A 27,852-nucleotide genomic window follows, 5' to 3' on the forward strand; every position below is an offset into this window, starting at 1 on the left:
TGATTGGCAATTGTCAGGAACTGCATGTGGTTTATGGGCTGTAGTTTGAGAGTACCTGTTGGGATTCTGTGTTGCAGCGCCTGTCAATTTCGATTGGTTGGTTAGCCAACAACTGGCCATTACGATGGAGCACTGGCAGATTCCATGTTGGTGTGCTTTATTTTGAAGCAGCTCTTTTTTTTCTCACTTCCTGAATGTGCCGTCTCTTGCTCTCTGGCCATTGCAGTAATGAGTGTCAGTAATTTGGTTGGTTGGGGTGACTGCTGAGTCGGATCTTACCTATGTGTATGTTTCCAGCAGGTTTCACCACATGGTGACAAAGTAGAGGCACGCATCCCCACTTCTCCACCATGACCCCAGTGGCCTGGTGTAGTGCTTACACCAAGATGGAACGGTACAGACCTGCAACTTGGCTCAGTACTAAACTGAACACTGATCATTAGAGCTTTTCACAAAGATAACTTTTAATGAAACACAAAACTTCTGAGGATTTTGTGAATGTGAATTCTGTACTTTTTTCAATGAAAGGCAAACTTAGCCTTTAGTTTTAAATGCTGTTAGTTGTTTACTTTGAACTTTGAGAATAGTGATGTCTCCTCCCTTTTTTTGCTGAGCTATTTTCAGATGCTTGATTATTTGGACCTTTGCACTGAGATTAACTTTAATTTCTTGCTTCATGATCTCTCACTGTTGCTGCATTAATTGAGACCCGCTGTCTGCAAACTCCATTAACTATGGCTCTGAAGCTTTGGAGTTTGCTAGTGGTAGCCTTTTGTTTATGTCACGATGGATCTGCAATGAGACTTCTTCCCCCTTGTGACAGGTATATGTTTACTTTTTTTGTACAACAATGATTTCATTTACTAGCTTGGCTCAGTTAGTAGTTTCTCCCTTTTGAGTTGGAAGTTTGTGGTTTACATTGCTCCAGAGATGATGCATTACAGTACTTAAGGGAGTGCTATGTTGTCAGAGGTGCCAACTTTAAATCAATGCCCTGTCTGACCTTTTGGCTGGCTATAAAGGACCAAGTGGAACTATACAACAAAGAGTAGGTGTCTGGTCAATATTTTTCCCTCAGCCAATATCACTAAAACATTACCTGATCCTTATTGCTCTTTTGTGAGACCTTGCTTTGTGCAAATTGGGTGCTGCATTTCCTACAGCAATGACAACACTTCAAAAGTACTTAAATTTTTTTCTTTATTCTTTTAAGGGATGTGGATGTTGCTGGCAAGTCCAGCATTTGTTGCCCATCCCTAATTGCTGTTCAACTGAGTGACTTGCTAGGCCATTTCAGAGGGCAGTTAGAGGTCAACCACACTGCTGTGGGTCTGGAGTAACACATAGGCGAGACCAGGTAAGGACAGCATATTTTCTTCCCTGAAGGACATTAGTGAACCAGATGGATTTTTATAACAAGTGACCAATGGTTTCATGGCCACTGTTACTGAGTCTAGCTTTTTAAAAAAATACCAGATCTATTAATTGAATTTTTTAAATTCCATCAGCTGTCATGGTGGGATTTGAACCCATGTCCCCAGAGTATTAGCCTGGGTTTTTTTGATTGCTAGTTCAGTGACATTATCACACTGCTACCACCTTACCTCCCCTCACCCCACCCCCAAAATTGGCTGTAAAATACTTGGCAAAGTGGTGAAAGGTACTGTTCAATAAATGTAAGTTTCTTTTTGAGCACAGTATTGACTGATGACACTACTGTCCAATACTGAGAAGGTGTTGCAGCATCATAGGTGCTGTCTTCAGCTGTGACGTGACCTTGGCACCACCTGCCTGTTCAAGTGAATGTTAGAGGGCCATGGCACTATTTGAAAAGGAGTTCTCCTGATGTCCTGGACAACATTCCTCCCTACATACTTGAAGAAACAGGTGGTAATTTGACTCTGCTGTTTCAAGGAGTCTGCTGGTGGGCATGCTTTGATTTATTTCAGGTAATCCATTGAAGATATGTGAGGATATTTTGAAAAGCATTAATTGAGTGTTACTGTAATAAGATAAACTACCTTTTTGTGTTTAACTTTTCTGTAGTGGAAACCTCCAGTATATTGCTGCTCTTCCATCTAGGTGTGCCAGTCTCCTCTTCACTTCTCCCTTCTTTCTTTCCCTCTTCTAAGGTGTGGGAGGTAGATTCAAATCTGAACTCTATTCCATCTATGTGCATGCATTTTAAGCAGTGTCCCTAGTGATCATGCTGGCTAATTTGAATTTGAACTTTCCTTCTCTGTAGGGCACAGAATCATACCAAACTCTGCATTTATCTTTTTGGGACAGCTTAAATTAGTGTTTGTTAAAGGTATGATAGTGGTTTAACTCGTTCAATAAAAAGTAAGATATATAATCTGCCCTAATTATGGTGTTGGATCTTAACGCAATTCCAGAGATCTAGCTGATCACTTTTCTTGGACATGATGGTTTCTACACTTTTTTTGGGCCAAGGAAATGGGAGTCAGTCACGCAGGATGGTCCTTGCGCACCATTGTGAATGGGCAAATTCATGAAGAGAGATGTTGACACAATCAATCTTATAGACCTACACCTATATCAGATGAAACAATGCAACCTTGTTTGGACATGTACAGTTACAGCTTACAACATTTCTTGCCAGATGGATTAGTGGTTGTAGAGGAACAAATATCCTGAAATTTTGATTGCCCTTTTGGCTTTCTCATAAGAGATTAAATAGCACTGTTCGTGATAGGGGTCGATTGCCTTGGACTCTGGAAGGAGCATTGAGGATGGGGTACAGTACATGACCAGGTAGATGGAAAATGGACTCTAGAAGTAGTTAGATTGATGTTGTAAGCCTTTAAGCATGTACAGTGGAGGTATCCAAACTGCAGCCCCAAAACCTATTTCTTACCTGCTAGTTTGTCCTGTTTAAAGTTGTGGCCCTGGAGCTTGGGAAAGGGCTGTTCTTGGTGCTGTTGCCTCATTGATGGATACATCTTGAATCAGAACATCTTTCCATGTTAGCAACTGGAATTTTATTTAAATTAACTTTATACATGGCTTCAGATTCTATGATGAGCAACTGCTTATGCAAGCAGAGACTTTGATACTCCTGGAATATAGGGATATCCCTGTGAACAACTTAAATGGAAAGAGCATTGAATGTTTCACCAAGTGCAACCCAGTCTGTGATGCAACACAGTGCTCACTCACTGTTGAATGTCAACTCAATATCTTGTTTCTATCCCTCCCCCAAGCAACATCTATTGTACTGGAGAACTTCTACACCAAGTGCAGATGGCCAAACTCTTCAATGACGACAAGCATTTTGTGGATATGAAGTTGAAGATCAATCCAGGTACAATATCTCATCGTTTTTTCTCAACCACTTGATTCCTTGCTGGTAGTTTCCAAAAAATACTACAAATGGGACTCCTTCAAACTGCAACTTGCAAATAAAGTTCGCAAGTAACCAGTTCAGTTGATCGCTTTGCAATTTACATAACAGTAATGGCTTTGTTGAAGTATATTGCTCTGGAAGCAAAGTCAGAGATTCGAAACATCAGGAGTCGCCATGAGTTTTATAATCCGTTCACAACAATGTCAATGAACTCAACAAGGGTTCCACTGAGGGCCAGACAGGCTATAATCCAGCACCTTTTCCTTTTTGTTTAACTATGACTTAGTGACTTGTTACCATTCAGGATCTCATACATAAAAGTGAGAAAAGTTAGAACTCTTTCCTCCTTTTCTCCCCCCCACTTCATTACTGCTTCTCATACCTTTCCTCAACCTATCACTGTGGGCCAGAATTTTTGGCAAAGTAACAATTTACTAGCACTCACCGTTATTAATATACAAATCGTCCAGCAACTTCTGGCGAGGAAGAGAGACTCCACAAGTTACAAATTACTGCAAGTTGCTGGATGATTTGCACTGCTCTGTCCATAAACAGCCTCGCATAAACAGAATCTGCATCAACCTCCATGTGAAGTTTCAAGATGCTGCTGCATTTTCACATTTAGTTACTTGTTAAATTTGCTGCAAGAGTTTAGGAATGAAACCTAACAGGATAAGGACCCTTTTTCAATGAGATTTAAATTCCTGCAATGCCACTAAACTTCTCCAGAAAGTGAACAATAGGAACTATCGTTTCTTGTTCTTGCAGCTAGTAAAATCTTAATTTTTAATGTTTAAAATTTTACATTTTTTTTTTCTCTCTATCCAATCTCTGTACCTGATTTGCCTCTCACCCATTATCCTCCATCATTCCTGTTTCTTAATTCTTAAATCTCAATGGTTAAGGAAATGTTTATAATAAAAGCAAAATACTGTGGACTCTGGAAATCTGAAATAAAAGCAAAATGCTGGAAAAACTCAGAAGCAGTTCTGAACAGGAGTCATATTGGATTTGACGTTAACAGTTTCTCCAGATATGGGCTGTTTCCCTGTCCTTCATTAAGGTCCCAGTATTTCTGTTGCCCTTACTACACCATTATCAGCTTTCTTCCAAACACTTTGTTGCCAGCAAGTTACAGGGCAAAATTTTTTTGAGCCATAGGTTAAGGGTAAAAAGTCTAACAGGACATGGCCTGGAGTTGCCTCATTCCAACAACTTCTGAGACATTAACTTGTGCCTCTTGTCTCACTGTTTGCTAATGGTAACACTTTTATAAATAATTAAATTACATTTTCAAAAAATTGTCCCAGGAGCCTTTTGGCTCTATAGACTAAAATCTGGTGATTCATGCTTATGCAGATTCCTTGGGATTAACATGCTCTTGCCTTCACTACTTGATTGAATAACATTTCCTGACAAGTATATTGCCTTGGATATTATGGAACCTGAATGCAGAAAGACTTTACAGCAGGGTTGTCAAGAAAAATCCATGAGTAAACATTTTAAAGATGAGGTGTGTTCAACTTTGCAACTGTCCAGTTGCCAGAGTTGGGTCAATAACCATCCTGACCTGTTGCTAAAGGGCACATCTTTTCAATGTAAACTTTCCCCACCACCACCAACCTGAAAGTCTCCGGAGCGTGTATCTAACTAAACCTTGCCTACTAAACCATCCTTCATGTGTGAACCTAAGACAGTTGAGTGTTGACAGAATATTCAACTGTGGAGGATGTCACAGTTGAGCCTGATTCTATTTTAGTTAGCATTCACACATTGGATAGCAACCCCCTCTCACCCAAGGATTTAAGACCAATTGCAGCCCTGGTTGCTGCTTTGGCTCCCTGAGCACAGGCCTTCTGGTCTGTGTGACTAAGCACCACAACAATGAATATTATAGAAAGGAGATAGAGGCAGTGGGAAAAGATTGAATGGAATGATACCTGAACGGAGAGGTTATACTTATCAGGAAGGCCTGAGCAGGCTGGGTTTCTTTTCAAGACTTGTAGGGAGCCCAAAACTAGGGGATCATAAATATAAGATGGTCACTAATATATTCAATAGGGAATTCAGGAGAAACATCTTTACCCAGAGAGTGATAAGTGTGTGGAACTCGCTACCACACAGGGATTGAGACGAACAGTGTAGAAAGATATGTTGACAGTGATAGATGAAGTGGGATGGGAGGAGGCTTATGTGGAATGTAAATATTGATATAAACCAAAAGTGGAATACTGTAGATGCTGGAAAACTGAAATAAAAACAGAAAATGCTGGAAATACTCAGCAGATCTGGTAGCATCTGTGGAGAGAGAAACTGGTTTTACATTTCAGGTCATGACCTTTCATCAGAGCTGGTAATACCCGCATAAACCATTTGGGCCAAATTTTCTGTCTGTTGTAAATAGTATAATTCTATATACGGTTATTAAGTGTCTCCTAACTCTATCTGTAGATTAATATTTTTTTTTAATACATATTTTACAATATGTCGACTCGAGGAGTCCTCTGACTACAGTGTTTTAAAATAAATTTAATTTGGTTAATTTTAATTTTCTTATTTCTCCTCCGAAAATGTTAAGAAGTTGTTTTGGAAGCTTTTCGAAACCTCACTGCCAGCTCACCTACAAGATTAACAAAGGAGCAGCTGAAACTCTTTGTTCAAACCTACTTCGATTCTCCTGGACAGGAGTTTGAGAAATGGACACCGGGCGACTGGGGTGATCAGTAGGTGTAAAAACAGCACAATCTCTCTTCGTCTTACCAGCTTAATGGCTTTGCCCAAGGTTAAATTCCTCCAAGGCCGAACAGACTATTGTAATAAAACCCTTTGACTTTTTTGGTGAAGTACATCTGTTTGGCTCTCTCTGGGTCAGAGATAATAGGTTGAAATTCAGCCCCATTACATAATCTAGTTTTACACTTCAGCGCTACAGGAGTGCAGCATTGTCAGATGTGTCCTCCTTTGGATAAGACAGCATAAGAATGAACTTGTTTCTGTAGCACCTTTTCATGGGTTGTCTCGTGTCCTGGCCAATATTCCTCCCTCAACCAACAGCAGCAAAAACAAATTAACTAGTTCATCTCAAATGTAGGATTTTGATGTGGGTAAATGGCTGCTGCATGACTCAGCATGTTTGAATAACACTTTTCGTGAAGCATTTTGAACTGCTTGATGCATAAGGCATTGTATGCATGCAGGCATATGGTCGTTGGTAAGATTTTAGAGTCCATTATTAAGGATGAGATTTCAGAATACTTGGAAGTGCATGGTAAAATAGGGCAAAGTCAGCATGGTTTCATCAAGGGGAGGTCATGCCTGACAAATCTGTTAGAATTCTTTGAGGAGGTAACAAGTAGGTTATACAAAGGAGAGCCAATGGATGTTATCTACTTGGACTTCCAGAAGGCCTTTGACAAGGTGCCACACAGGAGACTGCTCAGTAAGATAAGAGCCCATGGTGTTAGAGGCAAGGTACTAGCATGGATAGAAGACTGGCTGTCTGGCAGGAGGCAGAGAGTGGGGATAAGGGGGTCCTTCTCAGGATGGCGGCCGGTGATTAGTGGAGTTCCACAGGGGTCAGTGTTAGGACCACAACTTTTCACTTTATACATTAATGATCTAGATGAAGGAACTGAGGGCATCCTGGCTAAGTTTACAGATGATACAAAGATAGGTGGAGGGACAGGTAGTATCGAGGAGGCGGGGAGGCTGCAGAAGGATTTAGACAGGTTAGGAGAATGGGCAAAGAAGTGGCAGATGGAATACAATGTGGGGAAGTGCGAGGTCATGCACTTTGGTAGGAAGAATAGAGGCAGACTATTTTCTAAATGGGGAGAGAATTCAGAAATCTGGAGTGCAAAGGGACTTGGGAGTCCTAGTCCAGGATTCTCTTAAGGTTAACTCGCAGGTTGAGTTGGTAGTTAGGAAGGCAAATGTAATGTTGGCATTTATTTTGAGAGAACTAGAATATAAAAGCAGGGATGTGCTGCTGAGGCTTTATAAGGCTCTGGTCAGACCACATTTAGTATATTGTGAGCAATTTTGGGCCCGTATCTCAGGAAGGATGTTCTGGCCCTGGAGAGGGTCCAGAGGAGGTTCACGAGAATGATCCCAGGAATGAAAGGCTTAACATATGAGGAACGTTTGAGGACTCTGGGTCTGTACTCGATGGAGTTTAGAAGGATGAGGGGTGATCTGATTGAAACTTACAGAATACTGAAAGGCCTGGAAAGAGTGGACGTGGGGAAGATGTTTCCATTAGTAGGAGAGACTAGGACCCGAGGGCACAGCCTCAGAGTAAAGGGAAGACCTTTTAGAACAGAGATGAGGAGAAACTTCTTTAGCCAGAGAGTGGTGAATCTATGGAATTCATTGCCACAGAAGGTTGTGGAGGCCAGGTCATTGAGTGTATTTAAGACCGAGATAGTTAGGTTCTTGATTGGTAAGGGGATCAAAGGTTACGGGGAGAAGGTGGGAGAATGGGGTTGAGAAACTTATCAGCTATGATTGAATGGCGGAGCAGACTCGATGGGCCGAATGGCCTAATTTCTGCTCCTATGTCTTATGGTCATATAGGCAATTGAAGTTGAATTCTGCTAAATCAACAGTAAAACTAGTGAAGGGAACAAAATATTAAACAAGCCAGTGACACTCGGAGGTACTGAGTAGACAGTTGCAATGACTGTATTATGACAGTGACTATACTTCAAAAGTAAAGAAACTGTACAGCGTTTTGGGACATCCTGTGGTTGTGAATGGCGCTCAGGAGGTGAAAGTTTCTTTCTTCGAGTTGACACATTGAACAGGGAACAATTAAATTTAGCGTGCAGGTACAGCAAGCAATCAGGAAGGCAAATTGTATGCATGCCTTTATTGCAAGGGGACTGGAATACAAGAATAAGGAAGTTTTGCTACAATTGTGTATGGTTTTGGTGATATCAAACCTGAAGTACCGTATGTAATTTTTGTCTCAATATTCAAGGAAGGATATAAATTGTATTGGAGGCAGTACAGCAGAGATCTGTTAGATTGGTTTCTGGGATGAGATGGAGTAAATTTGTCTGGAATTTGGAAGAATGAGATGATCTAATTGAAACATAAAAGGACTTGACAGGGTAGACACTTGGAGAGGTTGTTTGCCCTGGCTGAGAAATCTAGAGTCTGGGATAGAAGCTCAGGATAAGGAGTCAATCATTTAGGATAAGAAATTGGAATAAAAAGTGAAAATACTAGAAATGTTCAACAAGTCTGGCAGCATCGGTGGAAAGAGAAACAGAGTTACATTTCAGGTTGTGACCTTTCATCAGAACCTCTTTCTCATGAAACACTTAACTGTTTCTCTCCACATGTTGCCAGATCTGCTGAGTATTTCTATCATTTTCTGTTATTTCAGACTCCTAGCATCTGCAATACTTTGCTTTTATGTTGTGGGAATCCTTGGGAGCTGTCAACCCCAGAGGGTTGTGGGTGTTCCATGGTTGAGCGTATTCAAGGCTGGTTGGATCAATTTCTGTTTTCTAAGGAAATGAAGGGATATGGGGAGTGGGTTACAAAGTGGAGTTGAGGCAAATCGGCCATGATCACATTAAATGGTGGAGCAGGCTCGAGGGGCTATATGGTCTACTCCAGCTCCTATTCTTATAAAAAGACTGGTTATAAGTGTAGTGTCTCTCATTAATAAAAATGTCACTCTTGCAGCCCCCAAATCCTTCAGAAGATTTCTGACCAGAAGCTGCGACTTTGGGCTACAGAACTGCATGCTCTCTGGAAATCCTTGGGGAGAAAGGTATCTTCAAGCATTTCACATGCACGTGTTCACTTCTGAGCAGTATGGGAAGGGGGAAAGGAGATAGACCACATGGTTGATTATCCTAACACAATCACTATAAAGAAACATTTGGACATAATCACTGCCAAGGACATCCACTTTGAAAGTAGAGTGACTGGACCACTGTGTTAATGCTTGTGACAGGTGCACACAGCTACCAGTGAAAAACCTACCAAGCTGAAAATCTACAAACTCCTGTCCATTTGCAAATGCGCCTTCACCCGCAAGTAAGCAATTACATTCTAAGTGACCCCAAGGATTTGGGTTATAAGGTCTTGTGGCCTTAAATGGACAGCAGAAATTCCTTTAATTAAATATTGGAAAGACTGGAGCCATTGTTTTGGGGCCCCACGTTCCAAACTCCGTTCCCTAACTACCGACTCCCCCTGTCTCTCTCTCTCTCACTCACTCTCTCTCTCTCTCTCTCTCTCTCTCTCTCTCTCTCTGTGTGTGTGTCTCTCTCTCTCTGTGTCTCTCTCTCTTTGTGTCTCTCTCTGTGTCTCTCTCTCTCTGTGTCTCTCTCTCTCTGTGTCTCTCTCTCTCTGTGTCTCTCTCTCTCTGTGTCTCTCTCTCTCTCTCTCACTCTGTCTCTCTCTCTGTGTCTCTGTCTCTCACTCTCTCTTTCTGTGTCTCACTCTCTCTTTCTGTGTCTCACTCTCTCTCTTTCTGTGTCTCACTCTCTCTCTTTCTGTGTCTCGCTCTCTCTCTTTCTGTGTCTCGCTCTCTCTCTTTCTGTGTCTCGCTCTCGCTCTCTCTGTGTCTCGCTCTCGCTCTCTCTGTGTCTCGCTCTCTCTCTTTCTGTGTCTCGCTCTCTCTCTTTCTGTGTCTCGCTCTCTCTCTTTCTGTGTCTCGCTCTCTCTCTTTCTGTCTCTCGCGCTCTCTCTTTCTGTCTCTCGCGCTCTCTCTGTCTCTCGCGCTCTCTCTTTCTGTCTCTCGCGCTCTCTCTTTCTGTCTCTCGCGCTCTCTCTTTCTGTCTCTCGCGCTCTCTCTTTCTGTCTCTCGCGCTCTCTCTTTCTGTCTCTCGCGCTCTCTCTTTCTGTCTCTCGCGCTCTCTCTTTCTGTCTCTCGCGCTCTCTCTTTCTGTCTCTCGCGCTCTCTCTTTCTGTCTCTCGCTCTCTCTCTTTCTGTCTCTCGCTCTCTCTCTTTCTGTCTCTCGCTCTCTCTCTTTCTGTCTCTCGCTCGCTCTCTTTCTGTCTCTCGCTCGCTCTCTTTCTGTCTCTCGCTCGCTCTCTTTCTGTCTCTCGCTCGCTCTCTTTGTCTCTCGCTCGCTCTCTTTCTGTCTCTCGCTCTCTCTCTTTCTGTCTCTCGCTCGCTCTCTTTCTGTCTCTCGCTCTCTCTCTTTCTGTCTCTCGCTCGCTCTCTTTCTGTCTCTCGCTCGCTCTCTTTCTGTCTCTCGCTCGCTCTCTTTCTGTCTCTCGCTCGCTCTCTTTCTGTCTCTCGCTCGCTCTCTTTCTGTCTCTCGCTCGCTCTCTTTCTGTCTCTCGCTCGCTCTCTTTCTGTCTCTCGCTCGCTCTCTTTCTGTCTCTCGCTCGCTCTCTTTCTGTCTCTCGCTCGCTCTCTTTCTGTCTCTCGCTCGCTCTCTTTCTGTCTCTCGCTCGCTCTCTTTCTGTCTCTCGCTCGCTCTCTTTCTGTCTCTCGCTCTCTCGCGTTCTGTCTCGCTCTCTCTCTTTCTGTCTCTCGCTCTCTCGCTTTCTGTCTCTCGCTCTCTCGCTTTCTGTCTCTCGCTCTCTCGCTTTCTGTCTCTCGCTCTCTCGCTTTCTGTCTCTCGCTCTCTCGCTTTCTGTCTCTCGCTCTCTCGCTTTCTGTCTCTCGCTCTCTCGCTTTCTGTCTCTCGCTCTCTCGCTTTCTGTCTCTCGCTCTCGCTTTCTGTCTCTCGCTCGCTCGCTCTCTGTCGCTCGCTCGCTCGCTCTCTGTCGCTCGCTCGCTCGCTCTCTGTCGCTCGCTCGCTCGCTCTCTGTCTCTCGCTCGCTCGCTCTCTGTCTCTCGCTCGCTCGCTCTCTGTCTCTCGCTCGCTCGCTCTCTGTCTCTCGCTCGCTCGCTCTCTGTCTCTCGCTCGCTCGCTCTCTGTCTCTCGCTCGCTCGCTCTCTGTCTCTCGCTCGCTCGCTCTCTGTCTCTCGCTCGCTCGCTCTCTGTCTCTCGCTCGCTCGCTCTCTGTCTCTCGCTCGCTCGCTCTCTGTCTCTCGCTCGCTCGCTCTCTGTCTCTCGCTCGCTCGCTCTCTGTCTCTCGCTCGCTCGCTCTCTGTCTCTCGCTCGCTCGCTCTCTGTCTCGCTCGCTCGCTCGCTCTCTGTCTCTCGCTCGCTCGCTCTCTGTCTCTCGCTCGCTCGCTCTCTGTCTCGCTCGCTCTGTCTCTGTCTCGCTCGCTCTGTCTCTGTCTCGCTCGCTCTCTCTCTGTCTCGCTCGCTCTCTCTCTGTCTCGCTCGCTCTGTCTCTGTCTCGCTCGCTCTGTCTCTGTCTCGCTCGCTCTCTCTCTGTCTCGCTCGCTCTCTCTCTGTCTCGCTCGCTCGCTGTCTGGCTCTCGCTCGCTCGCTCTCTGTCTGGCTCTCGCTCGCTCGCTCTCTGTCTGGCTCTCGCTCGCTCGCTCTCTGTCTGGCTCTCGCTCGCTCGCTCTCTGTCTGGCTCTCGCTCGCTCGCTCTCTGTCTGGCTCTCGCTCGCTCGCTCTCTGTCTGGCTCTCGCTCGCTCGCTCTCTGTCTGGCTCTCGCTCGCTCGCTCTCTGTCTGGCTCTCGCTCGCTCGCTCTCTGTCTGGCTCTCGCTCGCTCGCTCTCTGTCTGGCTCTCGCTCGCTCGCTCTCTGTCTGGCTCTCGCTCGCTCGCTCTCTGTCTGGCTCTCGCTCGCTCGCTCTCTGTCTGGCTCTCGCTCGCTCGCTCTCTGTCTGGCTCTCGCTCGCTCGCTCTCTGTCTGGCTCTCGCTCGCTCGCTCTCTGTCTGGCTCTCGCTCGCTCGCTCTCTGTCTGGCTCTCGCTCGCTCGCTCTCTGTCTGGCTCTCGCTCGCTCGCTCTCTGTCTGGCTCTCGCTCGCTCGCTCTCTGTCTGGCTCTCGCTCGCTCGCTCTCTGTCTGGCTCTCGCTCGCTCGCTCTCTGTCTGGCTCTCGCTCGCTCGCTCTCTGTCTGGCTCTCGCTCGCTCGCTCTCTGTCTGGCTCTCGCTCGCTCGCTCTCTGTCTGGCTCTCGCTCGCTCGCTCTCTGTCTGGCTCTCGCTCGCTCGCTCTCTGTCTGGCTCTCGCTCGCTCGCTCTCTGTCTGGCTCTCGCTCGCTCGCTCTCTGTCTGGCTCTCGCTCGCTCGCTCTCTGTCTGGCTCTCGCTCGCTCGCTCTCTGTCTGGCTCTCGCTCGCTCGCTCTCTGTCTGGCTCTCGCTCGCTCGCTCTCTGTCTGGCTCTCGCTCGCTCGCTCTCTGTCTGGCTCTCGCTCGCTCGCTCTCTGTCTGGCTCTCGCTCGCTCGCTCTCTGTCTGGCTCTCGCTCGCTCGCTCTCTGTCTGGCTCTCGCTCGCTCGCTCTCTGTCTGGCTCTCGCTCGCTCGCTCTCTGTCTGGCTCTCGCTCGCTCGCTCTCTGTCTGGCTCTCGCTCGCTCGCTCTCTGTCTGGCTCTCGCTCGCTCGCTCTCTGTCTGGCTCTCGCTCGCTCGCTCTCTGTCTGGCTCTCGCTCGCTCGCTCTCTGTCTGGCTCTCGCTCGCTCGCTCTCTGTCTGGCTCTCGCTCGCTCGCTCTCTGTCTGGCTCTCGCTCGCTCGCTCTCTGTCTGGCTCTCGCTCGCTCGCTCTCTGTCTGGCTCTCGCTCGCTCGCTCTCTGTCTGGCTCTCGCTCGCTCGCTCTCTGTCTGGCTCTCGCTCGCTCGCTCTCTGTCTGGCTCTCGCTCGCTCGCTCTCTGTCTGGCTCTCGCTCGCTCGCTCTCTGTCTGGCTCTCGCTCGCTCGCTCTCTGTCTGGCTCTCGCTCGCTCGCTCTCTGTCTGGCTCTCGCTCGCTCGCTCTCTGTCTGGCTCTCGCTCGCTCGCTCTCTGTCTGGCTCTCGCTCGCTCGCTCTCTGTCTGGCTCTCGCTCGCTCGCTCTCTGTCTGGCTCTCGCTCGCTCGCTCTCTGTCTGGCTCTCGCTCGCTCGCTCTCTGTCTGGCTCTCGCTCGCTCGCTCTCTGTCTGGCTCTCGCTCGCTCGCTCTCTGTCTGGCTCTCGCTCGCTCGCTCTCTGTCTGGCTCTCGCTCGCTCGCTCTCTGTCTGGCTCTCGCTCGCTCGCTCTCTGTCTGGCTCTCGCTCGCTCGCTCTCTGTCTGGCTCTCGCTCGCTCGCTCTCTGTCTGGCTCTCGCTCGCTCGCTCTCTGTCTGGCTCTCGCTCGCTCTCTGTCTGGCTCTCGCTCGCTCGCTCTCTGTCTGGCTCTCGCTCGCTCGCTCTCTGTCTGGCTCTCGCTCGCTCGCTCTCTGTCTGGCTCTCGCTCGCTCGCTCTCTGTCTGGCTCTCGCTCGCTCGCTCTCTGTCTGGCTCTCGCTCGCTCGCTCTCTGTCTGGCTCTCGCTCGCTCGCTCTCTGTCTGGCTCTCGCTCGCTCGCTCTCTGTCTGGCTCTCGCTCGCTCGCTCTCTGTCTGGCTCTCGCTCGCTCGCTCTCTGTCTGGCTCTCGCTCGCTCGCTCTCTGTCTGGCGCTCGCTCGCTCGCTCTCTGTCTGGCGCTCGCTCGCTCGCTCTCTGTCTGGCGCTCGCTCGCTCGCTCTCTGTCTGGCGCTCGCTCGCTCGCTCTCTGTCTGGCGCTCGCTCGCTCGCTCTCTGTCTGGCGCTCGCTCGCTCGCTCGCTCGCTCGCTCTCTGTCTGGCGCTCGCTCGCTCGCTCGCTCTCTGTCTGGCGCTCGCTCGCTCGCTCGCTCTCTGTCTGGCGCTCGCTCGCTCGCTCTCTGTCTGGCTCTCGCTCGCTCGCTCGCTCTCTGTCTGGCTCTCGCTCGCTCGCTCGCTCTCTGTCTGGCGCTCGCTCGCTCGCTCTCTGTCTGGCGCTCGCTCGCTCGCTCGCTCGCTCTCTGTCTGGCTCTCGCTCGCTCGCTCGCTCTCTGTCTGGCTCTCGCTCGCTCGCTCGCTCTCTGTCTGGCTCTCGCTCGCTCGCTCGCTCTCTGTCTGGCTCTCGCTCGCTCGCTCGCTCTCTGTCTGGCTCTCGCTCGCTCGCTCGCTCTCTGTCTGGCTCTCGCTCGCTCGCTCGCTCTCTGTCTGGCTCTCGCTCGCTCGCTCGCTCTCTGTCTGGCTCTCGCTCGCTCGCTCGCTCTCTGTCTGGCTCTCGCTCGCTCGCTCGCTCTCTGTCTGGCTCTCGCTCGCTCGCTCGCTCTCTGTCTGGCTCTCGCTCGCTCGCTCGCTCTCTGTCTGGCTCTCGCTCGCTCGCTCGCTCTCTGTCTGGCTCTCGCTCGCTCGCTCGCTCTCTGTCTGGCTCTCGCTCGCTCGCTCGCTCTCTGTCTGGCTCTCGCTCGCTCGCTCGCTCTCTGTCTGGCTCTCGCTCGCTCGCTCGCTCTCTGTCTGGCTCTCGCTCGCTCGCTCGCTCTCTGTCTGGCTCTCGCTCGCTCGCTCGCTCTCTGTCTGGCTCTCGCTCGCTCGCTCGCTCTCTGTCTGGCTCTCGCTCGCTCGCTCGCTCTCTGTCTGGCTCTCGCTCGCTCGCTCGCTCTCTGTCTGGCTCTCGCTCGCTCGCTCGCTCTCTGTCTGGCTCTCGCTCGCTCGCTCGCTCTCTGTCTGGCTCTCGCTCGCTCGCTCGCTCTCTGTCTGGCTCTCGCTCGCTCGCTCGCTCTCTGTCTGGCTCTCGCTCGCTCGCTCGCTCTCTGTCTGGCTCTCGCTCGCTCGCTCGCTCTCTGTCTGGCTCTCGCTCGCTCGCTCGCTCTCTGTCTGGCTCTCGCTCGCTCGCTCGCTCTCTGTCTGGCGCTCGCTCGCTCGCTCGCTCGCTCGCTCGCTCTCGGTCGCTCGCTCTCTGTCTCTGTCTCTGTCTCTGTCTCTGTCTCTGTCTCTCTCTGTCTCTGTCTCTGTCTCTCTCTGTCTCTGTCTCTCTCTGTCTCTGTCTCTCTCTGTCTCTCTCTGTCTCTGTCTCTCTCTGTCTCTCTCTCTCTCTGTCTCTCTCTCTCTCTGTCTCTCTCTCTCTCTGTCTCTCTCTGTCTCTCTCTGTCTCTCTCTGTCTCTGTCTCTCTCTGTCTCTCTCTGTCTCTCTCTGTCTCTCTCTGTCTCTGTCTCTCTCTGTCTCTCTCTCTGTCTCTCTCTCTCTCTGTCTCTCTCTGTCTCTCTCTGTCTCTCTGTCTCTCTGTCTCTCTCTCTCTCTCTCTCTCTGTCTCTGTCTCTGTCTCTGTCTCTGTCTCTGTCTCTCTCTGTCTCTCTCTCTGTCTCTCTCTCTGTCTCTCTCTCTGTCTCTCTCTCTGTCTCTCTCTCTGTCTCTCTCTCTGTCTCTCTCTGTCTCTGTCTCTCTCTCTGTCTCTGTCTCTCTCTGTCTCTCTCTGTCTCTCTCTCTGTCTCTCTCTCTGTCTCTCTCTCTGTCTCTCTCTCTGTCTCTCTCTCTGTCTCTCTCTCTGTCTCTCTCTGTCTCTCTCTGTCTCTCTCTGTCTCTCTCTGTCTCTCTCTGTCTCTCTCTGTCTCTGTCTCTCTGTCTCTGTCTCTCTGTCTCTGTCTCTGTCTCTGTCTCTGTCTCTCTGTCTCTGTCTCTCTGTCTCTCTGTCTCTCTGTCTCTCTGTCTCTCTGTCTCTCTGTCTCTCTGTCTCTCTGTCTCTCTGTCTCTCTGTCTCTCTGTCTCTCTGTCTCTCTGTCTCTCTGTCTCTGTCTCTCTGTCTCTCTGTCTCTCTGTGTCTCTGTCTCTGTCTCTCTGTCTCTCTGTCTCTCTGTCTCTCTGTCTCTCTGTCTCTCTGTCTCTCTGTCTCTCTGTCTCTCTGTCTCTCTGTCTCTCTGTCTCTCTGTCTCTCTGTCTCTCTGTCTCTCTGTCTCTCTGTCTCTCTGTCTCTCTGTCTCTCTGTCTCTCTGTCTCTCTGTCTCTCTGTCTCTCTGTCTGTCTCTGTCTCTCTGTCTGTTTCTCTCTCTCTGGCTACAGTCTGAGTTTCAGACCTCCTATTTATCATTGTGTGACAGATTGTGATGCATATTTCTCTAGATTTAAGAACGTGTCACTCGATCTGAAACTGATTAAACACGCTTTTGTTTCTTTCAGATTAAGCTGGATGTGCAGTCACACCCAGAGCTATATTCTCAGATTTATGTCCCCAAGCCATTGGTTGTACCTGGTGGTCGATTCAGGGAATTTTATTACTGGTAAGAGTGTACTGAGTGAATTTTATGGGTTAACAGTCTCTGGCAGCTCTAACTTTTGGTGCTGCTAAAATTAACCTGAAGCCAGAGACCATTGCAGTATTGTTGCTGTCTTCTGTAATGGCATCAGATGGAAGTCTATTATTGTGAGAGGGCAAATCACTCAAAACAGACGTGCCCTGATCCAATTACTTCGGCATCCCCCAGTTAGGGAGTGGAATATTGGCCAGAGTTTCTGATCCTTGTTTCTGTGTGGTGACTCCAAGTGGAAAGTGTGTGTCAGTGGGAACGGAAGGGATGGCTGTGTGAGTAAGTGAAGACAAGATTGAGCTTGCTGTCTGATGTCTGCCACAGTGCAATTGCCTGCTGATGCTGAAGTGCTGAAATTGGGGGTGGGGGGTGTCATGTGCAAAAGTTTGGTCTTGCATTTTTCTAGACAATTATGCAAGACATTTAACCTGCCAAATCTGCACAGCTGACATCATGAAAAGGTATGTTTGCAATAGGTAGTATAAAAATAATAATAAATCAATGATTACCATAGTCTCAAAGTCCTATCACTGGATCCACTTGGAGATTGATACATTTGCATAGGTATTGCTGGATTCTAAAGCAGCCCAACCTTTGCCAAAATTGATTTCAACAGCAAGAGACTCGTGCAGAGAGTGCGTCTGTAAAACACAATCTGACTGAGGTAACAGGCTGCTGATTGATTTTTAATGTCGCTTCGCAGACTTGGGTTTTGCAGCCAAGCTTGGAGATGGACATGGCACTGGTTCTGCGAGTGCTGGAGCAGAGGTTCGGCTGTGGACATATCTGAAGTTCCTGATACTGGTGTGCTAGCAGAGCTAGCTACCAATGGGCTCAGTAAATCATCACTGGATTGAGCGGCTTTTGCACTGCCAGTCTGTGTGAGCATCGAGACATCCGAGTTAGTGTGTTGGATGGTTCATTGTGCGTGAGGTGCAGCGCTCTACAGACCAAACCAAGGATTCTGTAGTTCATTGTGCGTGAGGTGCAGCGCTCTACAGACCAAACCAAGGATTCTGTACTGATTATTTTCTTTTCCTCAGGGACTCGTACTGGATAATAAAGGGACTATTGCTGTCTGAGATGAGTGAAACCTCCAAAGGGATGATTGAAAATTTTCTGCATCTCATCCAAAGGTAAAGTATGATGGGAGACGGGAGCATCCTGCACCTTTAGGAGAGGAGGGAACCTGTACCCCAGTAAGAATCAGGAAAGTTGGAGGGAAACTGGGCAAAATAGGCAAGGAACAAATGAAACTAACCAAACTTTGAATATTGCAGTAAATGTGTTACTGTAGTTGTGGCTGATGTTTTCAGTAATGTTGGGGAGGGGTCAGCCTTGCATACTCTCAGCCACAACGCTAAGATGGAGCTGGAACACTCTGCTCAAGTCTCTGAGCTACACTCTGTCAGCATGGAATGTGCAATTGCTTGAAAATAAAAATGGAATAGTAAAAGATATCTGACCTTGGTAGATATGATCTTTTTCCATCCCTACAATACTTCGAACTCTACACTCCTCCGATTCTGGCCTCTTGGTCATCACTGATTTTCATTGCTGCTTTATTGGCTGCGCTGCCTTCAAAGGCGCAATATAAATGCAAGTTACATGTTTAGAATTTAAATATTCTACACAACATTAACAACATTATTTATCAGATTCCCCTGGCTGAGACCAGGATCTCAGTCGTTGGGATAAATTTTCCTTTGAATTTATTTTTCTCCTCACAGCCCCCTGGAGTTTAACTCTTTTTACTATAAGCCCTACTGTCTCCTTATCTCAATTCCTAGTCGCTTGCTTTCTCTCTTGCTTCCAGTTTCCTTCATTGCTCCACCTTACAGCTTCACCCATCGATCCCAGCATTAAATCCCACCATTTAACATTGCAAAGGTCTGTCGGTCAAACCTGTGGCAGGTTGGAGGAGGGATGATGTGAATCAGAATGTTTGACCTCTCTTGATTTTCTAGATTTGAATTCATCCCAAATGGAGGGCGGGTGTATTATGAGCGTAGGAGTCAGCCACCCTTCCTGGTGCTAATGATGGAGAGTTACATCAGCGTCACAAACGACAGGTTTTTCTTAAGGTGAGCCATCTGATATCAGTGTGTGCTGTGATTTGTGTGTTTGGGTTTTTGAGTATTTATTACTTTCTTACTGTTCCCCAGGCTGAGCAGGACAGTGAAGATGGAGTAAGTATCTGCTGAACTTTACGCTAACAAACATTGATTATAGTATACTGGGGAAAGGGCATGGAGCAGAGCCACTGATTTTCCATTTCTTTTCTACCCACCCTTCCCCCAGCCCCAAACTTGTCACAGCGCATTTGTGCTCCCTTGTACATATTACACTTGACTTTATTTGCACAAGTTTATGATGGAAGGTCTGGTTTGATGCAAAACCAACAAGGTCCCTGCTTCTCCACCTGTTTGCTCACCTCAGCTGGTGTTGGGGAGGCACAGATGATGTGTGACCCTAGACACTGAAGGGGACTGTTTGCTAAGTGATCCTTCTGGTAGAACGATTAAGATTTGATGCTCAATGAACTGAAGGATAGAATGTGATCCCCAAAACATTGTAATAAAAATTGAATTTGATGCGCTCAGTTCAGTCAAAGCTGAGGTGCTAGATATCATCACAGCAACTGGGCTTTCAGTGTTTTATTCAGTTTCTGCACCTAATGAGCTAGATACATGCTGTCTGGTCTTAGTAATTATAGTTCCGTAAACCCAACCAAGTTTATGCTGAACAATTACTGTGAGTAGCACTTACCCTGCTGCGAATGCATTTTGGAAATAAAAAGCTGGTGCCAGTAAGCTGATGAGTTTGCTGTCAGATTGTCGTTTAAAAGCCCAGCTGGTTCACTAATGTCCTTTTGGGGAAGGAAACCTGACATCCATACCTAATCAGAGCCTATTTGTGACTCCAATCGTGCACCAGTCGTCTCTCTGAAATAGCCAAGCCAGCCACACAGTTGTTTTAAGCTATTACATTGCAGCAAGTAAAGAAGTCCCACCAACGTTCTCTGAGGCGATCTAGGGATGGGCAGTAAATGCTGGCCTTGCCAGAGGACACCCAAGCGAATTAATTCGGTCAAACTAGGAGCCAAAATCACTTGGAGCAGAAATGTGTTGTTGGTGTTTGTGTCGTTGACATCTCCACATTCCTGAATATCTTGAAATGTAACTTTTTTTTAAAAATCAGGCAAAATATTGATCTCCTGGACAAGGAGTATGATTTCTGGATGAAGAATCGAACCGTGCCTGTCACTGTAGGAGGCAAAACTCATCTTTTGAATCGGTATATTGTTGAAGCAGCTGGCCCCAGGTTTGTACAAATGTGAACTGTGCCTCTGCTTTTTGTTGTTCAACATGTGCCTCCGATTTACCAGTGGAGAACTGCAAATGAACATTACTTGCATGACCTTCACTACCTTAATATTATCAGGCAGCAGGAAGATTTACCGATGAACAGCAAACCAGCAAATGCTGGACAAGTATCCACAATGGATAGGAACATAGAATAACAACTCTGGAAGAGACCAGTTGTCAGGAATCTGTCAGTATTAATCGTTCTGCTCTTTGTCAACCTGCCCTGTCCTTCCACGATGTTTTGTTTTATTTTTATTGAAGATTTTTTGCTTTTTCTAAAACAGGCCAGAGTCCTACAGCAAGGACGTTGATTTGGCGCAGACATTAACGGAAGGTAATTTTTAATTCTAAAAACCATTTGCATTCCAAAGCAAGCTGGAGAAAGAATTGCAAGTGTTTGGGGACAGTGTAAAGGAAGCTTTAGTCTGTAGCTAACCCTGTGCTGTACTTGTCCTGGGAGGTTTAGTTAACCAATCAATTATTGTTAATTTGCTGCTTCCGGCAGTCCAAGCTCTGCGATGAATTTGAAGTTTGAGTTAAGGCCTGGTGCAGGCACTTTAAAATCATGCCAGTGTTTCGCTATTCAAATGAGGCTTATCTTCACAGTGGGTCAAATGACATTGACTGTAATCCTCAGGTGCCCGAGAAGACCTGTGGATGGAACTGAAAGCAGGAGCAGAGTCAGGCTGGGATTTCTCATCACGTTGGTTCATTGACTCCACTGGGGAGAATAGTGGAACATTAAAGGACACAAAAACCAAGCACATTCTCCCTGTCGACCTGAACTCTGTCCTCTGCAGGAATGAGCGAATCCTGGCATTGTTCCACAGCCAGCTGGGTCAGTATCATTCAATCGGCCAGTGCGGAAGCATTTAATATCCTACTCTTCTGTTTCCTTATATTGCACCTCTCTGTTCCACTTCAAGTGTCCTGCTATATAAGTTAGTGTGTTCTAAAGGGACAGACTAGATCAAGGACTAATACCTGTCATCAGCTAAGCTGAGGTGAGAGTGACTGCCCTTGACATCAAGACTGCATTTGACTGAGTGTGGCATCAAGGAGCCCTAGCAAAACTGGAGTCAATGGGAATCAGGGGAAAACTCTCCATTGTTTGGATTTATACCTAGCACAAAGGAAGATGGTTGTGGTTGTTGGAGGTCAATCATCTCAGTCCCAGGGCATCACTGCAGGAGTTCCTCAGTATAGTGTCCTAGGCTCAACCATCTTCAGCTGTTTCATCAATGAACTTCCTTCTATCATGAGCTCAGAAATGGGGATGTTCACAAGGGTTGTGCAATGGTCACAATTTGTGACTCTTCGGATGCTGAAGCAACCTGTGCCCATGTGCAGCAAGACCAGGACAACATTCAGGCTTGGGCTGATAAATGGCAAGTAACATTCGCACTACATGCACTGCAGGAATTCACCAAGGCTTCTTTGACAGCACCTTCCAAACCCATGACCACTACCATCTAGAAGGACAAGGGCAGCAGATAGATGGGAACACCACCACCTGGAAGTTCCCCCCCTTCCCAAAAGCACTGTCAGTGTATGTACGCCACATGGACTGCAGCAGTTCAAGCCACCTTGAGGGCAATTAGGGATGGGCAATAAATGCTGGCCTAGCCAGCAACACCCACAATCCAATGAAAGAATGAAAAAGCTGGAAGGTCATAAGTCCAAACCCTACTCCAGCCCTGGGCCATATAGTAGGTTAACTACACAGTCTGAGCTACTGTTTGTAAGATGCAATGATAAAGTGAGACCCCAATGAACACAGCTAAACAGATACTGACCATGTATCTCATTGTAGTTTTTTGGATCTCCCTGTGCATTTATTGGTTGACTCATAAGTTTCTCCACCTCGAAATTAATTTGAAATTTTCCTGCTCCAGTTGTTGCCTGGTTACTTTTGTAGGGTTGGGATGTTGGTTAAAGATCAAAGGGGGATTGTCCATGATGCCCCATCAGCATCCTGCTACGTGCATTACAGGGTGTCAGACATGAAACTGAGTCACCTTGGGCCAGGCCTGAGGCTGCTGGCAATCAACAAGAGGCAGCCCCCCTAGGGTGTGGTGTAATGGGTAAAACAGTCAGTGTCAGCAAAACTAAATCCCATTGACAGCTTCATTTAGTTTCTATTCTGATCAAGGGTCACCCCTCAAACATCAGACCTTTTCTTGTCTTTCACATTGTTTCCAGTATTTTCTCTTCCTGCTTCATTCGATAATATTCTGTCATTCACGACAATGCCTCCAGCCCAGTTTGTGGGTCACAGGCCCCAGAGAAAGATGTTCTGTAATGGGACTGTAGGCGGCCTGGTGCAGTAACCTGCTCTGAGTGTGCGTGGGCTCAGTGAGACACCTTGGTGTTGGGACAGCTGAGCTTGGTAAATCTGCTGAACCTGTTGTATCAGCTGTGACAGATCAGACCTCAATACCGTCACCCTACCCCTCCTACTGATCCAGAGTCCCACTGACGAGGGTTGCCAACTGTGATCAAATCTATTCCTGGAGGTTTCATCACATGACTTGTCCCCACGCTCCAGCCATTAGTCGGCCAACACATCCACCCTTGTGACCTGCTGCCTTCCTACGCAATTGGAAAGCAAAAAGACTCATTACCCAATTGGATGATGTTTGACTCTCTGCTAAACGGCTTTTTTCCCATTTTCAATATTTTTATACCTGGTAAAGAAAAAATTACAAAACAGAGCTTTTAAATGCCCTTATGATTTTTCACCAGGATTGTACACAACAGTGTCTTGGAGACTGATCTTCAGGTTGCCAACCCTACCACTGACTGGCACCATCCTCCCAATGCACCTGTCTTTATCTTTTAGGTAACTCTCACAAGGCTCAGTACTATGAGGATGCCTTGAGACGTCGTATTGCTGCTGTGCGTGACGTTTTCTGGAACAAGACGCAAGGAATCTGGTTTGATTACAACTTAATAAATAACTGCAGCAACACTGCCTTCTACGCTTCGAACCTGGCCCCCCTCTGGGCTGAGTGTTTTACTGAACAGGAGCCAGGGGAGACGGCAGAGATGGTGATCCGTTACCTGGAGGTAATGCTGCTCACGCTAGTTACCCCAAATGTACCCCAGGTGGGCTTAGTGGGTGTGACAGGGGAAACTTCCTTTCAGCTTCTAATGAGTGGATTCTGTTACCCCTGCAGTAAAACATCTGTCAGAATCTGAGGCAATCAATTACTTCCAACTTTATTACCTGCTGTATGGGACTGTTGCTGGGCTACAGATCCATTGACAACGCAACTTCTGGCACCTTTGCAAAAGGCGGCCATTGGGATTCAGCTAGACTGTGACCAGGAGCACTGGAGTTTGATTATGACCTGTCCTGAATTAGTTCATTTTGACAAGCAGCTGTGAAGGGAAAGAGAATGAGTGTTCCTGTCACTGATCACTGTCCTCGGATCCTTGCTGGAAAGAGAACTGGTGTTGACTAAGGATGGGATTGGTCTCTGCCTTGGAGCCCACCAGAGTCAAACAGCCCATGAAGGCTTGCACACATAGATTCAGATGATGACTGTTGACCATCAAAACTGTAATCCAGGAATATTTGACACTTTTGGAAGATGGTCATTAAATTACTGGCCAGGGGGTGGGGGTAGGAGACTAATTTTCTTGCAGCAACTGACAGCCCAGTGATTATAGAAGCCAAGCAATAATCGTATGAGCCCCACATATTAATATAATAACACAATTTGACTATTTACATAGTTAATATAATAAGACATCTTGAGGCACTGCACAGGAGCATTACAAAATAAAATTGACACTGAGCCACTTTAGGAGATATTAAAATAGGCAAAGAAAAGGTTGGTCAAAGAAGCAGGTTTTAAAGAGTGTAAAACTCATGGCATAGGCATGGACCCACCAGTACTCATTGGGTTATATAATCAGGCTTTTGAGGGTTATAATCATCTTCCTTGCCCTCAGTGGGATATCTGCTTTCACCAACAGGATCAACAGCTACTCTGGTACAGCCATGGAATTCCAACATCTCTGGTGGCAAGTGGTCAGCAGTGGGACTATCCCAATGTCTGGCCACCCTTGCAGCAAATCATCATTGAAGGTAAAAAAAAATCCTGCTTTTATTTCATTCGTTGGTATGTGACATGTGATTCCTGGAGGTTTCATCGCATGACTTGTCCCCAAGCTTCAGCCATTAGTCGACCAGCACGGCTATTACCAGCCACTGTTTGGCTGAACCGGACTGTTCACAACCTCGACCTCCCATTTGCCCCTCAGTTGAGCTTCTGACATCCTATCCTCCCCATCACCAAGGTCACATTCTTCCACCTCAAGGTCACAAAAAGGGATGGGCAAGACTGCAGGGAGAAATTTGAACATGACATGAGAATTTTAAAATCGAGGTGTTGGTGGATAGGGAGCCAATGTAGGTCAGTGAACCTGAGGTTAATGGGTGAATGGGATTTGATGCAAGGTAGTGTGCAGGCAGCAGAGTTTTGGATAGCTCAAGTTTATGGGAGGTGGAAGACAGGAGGTTGGCCAGGAGAGTGTTGCAATGGGAGGTACAGCAGCTGTTGAGCTGTACAGGGTTATGGAGTCTCTGCTATGGAGGTGGATGCAGATGGAGATAAGACAGAGGTTTCCAACAGTCTGCTTCAGTAGGAGACAGGTCAGGTAGGGGCTGTAATTGGAAGTGAAGGTATGGAGTTTCTAATGGGAAGGAACCTTCGGAGGACCCTGCGTAAGAGTCTTGCGCTCACTCCAAGGGAGACCATCCCTGTGGCATTTAGAACTAAAAGGAAAAGTGCACGTGGAACCTTGGATAGGGGGTCTGAGAATCCTAGGAGAAGCTGATGGTGCAGGACGGATAGGAAAAACAGGATAACTCAAATTTGTAGTGATTTTTGCCACAAAACTTGGGTTTTAAAAGGTGTAGCTTGGGAGATGGGATTGACAGTTGGATGGTGAATTAACAGTGTGGTGCGTGGAGAGGCTTGGTGCTAATGAGAGAGCCAGAGTGGATGCTCAAAATTGAGTTACTTGCACAATGGTTAATCGATTGTTCCTGACCTCCCTGCCAATATCTTATGTATGCGAGTCAAGGATTCCCATCATGAAACCATCTGGGTAACTGAACAGTTAGAGCTTCTATTCAATTTGTTAATTTTTTTTTGTAACCCAGGTCTGGCAAAGTCTAACTCTGAGACAGGCCGGAGGATTGCATTCCAACAAGCACAGAAATGGATCCAATCAAACTGGGTTCTGTACGAGAAGTATCAAGCCATGTTTGAGAAAGTAAGCATAAGTTTCTTTTTGCAGAACATCTGAAATAGAGACAGGCCCTCAACATCAGGATGTCCATTTGTCAAGAGCTGGCCTTCATTAGGCCCCCGCACTCCGTGGTCCTACATAATACACTTCACTCTGTGGTGGGACACTGACCCTTTTCCTGACATGGGGAGGTTGGACTGGCCTGATCTGTCTATCTGGCTGCTCCATTGTGCAGTAAGCATGGTGGGGTCAGGGTGCAGCCTTCACCCTCGACACATGGATAAGAAAACCCTGGCTATCCCTAGATTAAACAGGGTTAACTCTCACTGAAGAATTCCACACGCATTTATGTTAAAATGGCTCCAATGACTGAAGGCTCAGTGTGTGCAGTAGAAATGGGGAAAGGAGCGATAACTCTGAAAATGACTGAGCATAATTTCACACTGTAAACAGTTACCATAATCCATACTGGACCATAGGCTGCCCTCTCATTAGAGAGACACAACTGGCGGTGAGTTTAACCTGAGGGTCACCAAACCTCAAGCAAGGGCGATATTGAGAAGGTGAGGCCTTCATGGATGACCTCAGCCAGTACAGGAATTGAACCCATGTTGTTGGCGTCACTGCATCACAAGCCAGCCGTCCAGCCAACTGATGCCTGTACTGCAGTCGAACTCTTTGAAGAACCAAGCTCACCTCTCAGGAGGGAGTGTGACATACACTGTATAAGTGATCATCTGAAGTTGGGTGTAAACTGAATACATAATGATTGATGAATGTTGTGTTCATCCCACCTGTTTGTGAGGTCTTCGGTCATTGGTGAGAAGTCGCCTCTCCTGCTGCAGAACCTATGTTGTCTAAGTAACTTCCTTTCTTTTATTCTTGCAGTGTGATGTGAGTTGGGACGGTAAACCAGGTGGGGGAGGAGAGTATGATGTACAGGTCAGAGCCTCTTCAATGTTTCCGAGTCCTATTGAAATGTGTCTTTGTTCTCAGTGGAGTGAGCAGCAGCTCAAGTAAATGTGGGTCCCAACGTTTGGGCCTTGAGCAGCATTGTCCACATTCTGCACCGGTCAAGCCCCAGGAGGCCGCATGGCCAGCTAGTCTCACTGCAGCATCAGAACTCCCTGTGGCGGGCTTTGTGCCTGCCTCACTATCTTCGCTCACTCCAGGTGCTCCCTACACCTACACAGCACAATTCAAAGAATGATAAAGCACAGAAAGAGCCCATTTGGCTGGTTCTTTGAAAGAATTATCCAATTACCTACAACATAGCTTTGTGAAAGCGCAATCATGTTTAAGTAATTTATTAGTGTTTTGAAGAAGTAACAAGGTGGATAGAAATAAACCTGTAGATGTGGTGTACTTGGATTTCCAAAAGGCATTTGATAATGTTCCACATCAAAGATTACTACACAAAATAAGAGAACATGGTGTGGGGGGTAGCATATTAGCATAGATAAGGGATTGGTTACTAACAAAAAGCAAAGAGTAGGGATAAATGGGCATATTTCAGGTTGGCAAGCTGTAACAAGTGGAGGGCCACAGGGATCAGTGCTGGGTCCTCAACTATTTGCAATCTATGTCAGTGATTTGCTTGAAGGGACTGAATGTATGGTAGCTAAATCAGCCAATGACACCACGATAGGTAGGAAAGTAGGTAGTCAAGAACAAGTAGAGATATAAGTGAGTGGGCAAAAGTTGGCAAATGGAGTATAATGTGGGGAAAATGGGAACTTGTCCACTTTGGCAGAAAGAATGGGAAAGCTGTATACTATTTAAATGGAGAGAGGTTGTAGAACTCTGCGATCTGGGTGTCCTGGTACATTTTTTTTCTTTATTAGTTCCTGGGATGTGGGTGTTGCTGGCTAGGCCAGCATTTATTGCCCATCCCTAATTGCCTTAATTGTTCAGAGGGCATTTAAGAGTCAACCACATTGCTGTGGGTCTGGAGTCACATGTAGGCCAGACCGGGTAAGGACAGCAGATTTCCTTCCCTAAAGGGCATTAGTGAACCAGATGGGTTTTTATGACAATCAACAATGGTTTCATGGTTATCATAAGACTTTTAATTCCAGATTTTTACTGAATTCAAATTTCACCATCTGCTGTGGCGGGATTTGAACCTGGGTCCCCAGGGCATTACCCTGGGTCTCTGGAATACTGGCCCAGTGACAATACGGCTACACCTCCCTCGAGTCACACAAGTTAGCCTGCAGGCACAGCAAGTGATTAGGAAGGCAAATGGCATGTTGGTGTTTATTTGCAAGGGGAATGGAATATGAATGTAGGGAAGTTTTGCTGCAGCTGTACAGGGCCTTGGTAAGACCACATCTGGAATACTGTGTACAGTTTTGGTCTCCTTATTTGAAAAGAGTTATAATTATGTTAGAAGCAGTTCAGAGAAGGTTCACCCAACTGATTCCTGGAATGAGGGCTTATCTTATGAAGAAAGGTTGAACAGGTTGGGCCTATACCTATTGGAGTTGGAGGTGACCTTATTGAAACACATAAGATTCTGAGGGGATTTGATAGAGTAAGATACTGGAGGACATTTTAAGAATGAGGTCTATTGTTTAGAAAGGAGAGGAGAAATTTTTTCTCTCAAAGGTGGTTAGTCTGTGTAATTCTCTTCCCAGAAAGCAGTGTAGGCTGGGTCATTGAATTTATTCAAGGCTGAGTTAGATAGATTTTTGATAGACAAGGGAGTCGAGGGTTATGGGACGGGAGGGGGGCAGACTCAAAATGGAGTTGAGACCACAACTAGATCAGTC

At 47.1% G+C, this 27,852-nt stretch overlaps 1 protein-coding gene across 1 annotated transcript in view; it reads left to right on the forward strand.

Moving 5' to 3' along the window:
- Positions 1 to 1,619: 1,619 nt before the first annotated feature.
- The window catches only part of treh (trehalase (brush-border membrane glycoprotein)), a 30,841-nt gene continuing 4,608 nt past the window's right edge, over positions 1,620 to 27,852 (forward strand). The window contains exons 1-13 of the mRNA XM_078533269.1: positions 1,620 to 3,325; positions 5,946 to 6,090; positions 9,065 to 9,152; positions 16,318 to 16,418; positions 17,489 to 17,581; positions 18,413 to 18,529; positions 19,647 to 19,769; positions 20,098 to 20,147; positions 20,451 to 20,651; positions 22,656 to 22,882; positions 23,798 to 23,909; positions 24,990 to 25,102; positions 25,967 to 26,020. Coding sequence (XP_078389395.1) covers positions 3,187 to 3,325; positions 5,946 to 6,090; positions 9,065 to 9,152; positions 16,318 to 16,418; positions 17,489 to 17,581; positions 18,413 to 18,529; positions 19,647 to 19,769; positions 20,098 to 20,147; positions 20,451 to 20,651; positions 22,656 to 22,882; positions 23,798 to 23,909; positions 24,990 to 25,102; positions 25,967 to 26,020 — 1,563 coding nt within the window. The 5' untranslated portion in view covers positions 1,620 to 3,186. The remainder of the gene's footprint in view (positions 3,326 to 5,945; positions 6,091 to 9,064; positions 9,153 to 16,317; positions 16,419 to 17,488; positions 17,582 to 18,412; positions 18,530 to 19,646; positions 19,770 to 20,097; positions 20,148 to 20,450; positions 20,652 to 22,655; positions 22,883 to 23,797; positions 23,910 to 24,989; positions 25,103 to 25,966; positions 26,021 to 27,852) is intronic.

This window comes from Cetorhinus maximus, chromosome 2 (genome assembly GCF_964194155.1).
Source record: "Cetorhinus maximus chromosome 2, sCetMax3.hap1.1, whole genome shotgun sequence".
In the NCBI taxonomy this organism is placed as follows: Eukaryota; Metazoa; Chordata; class Chondrichthyes; order Lamniformes; family Cetorhinidae; genus Cetorhinus; species Cetorhinus maximus.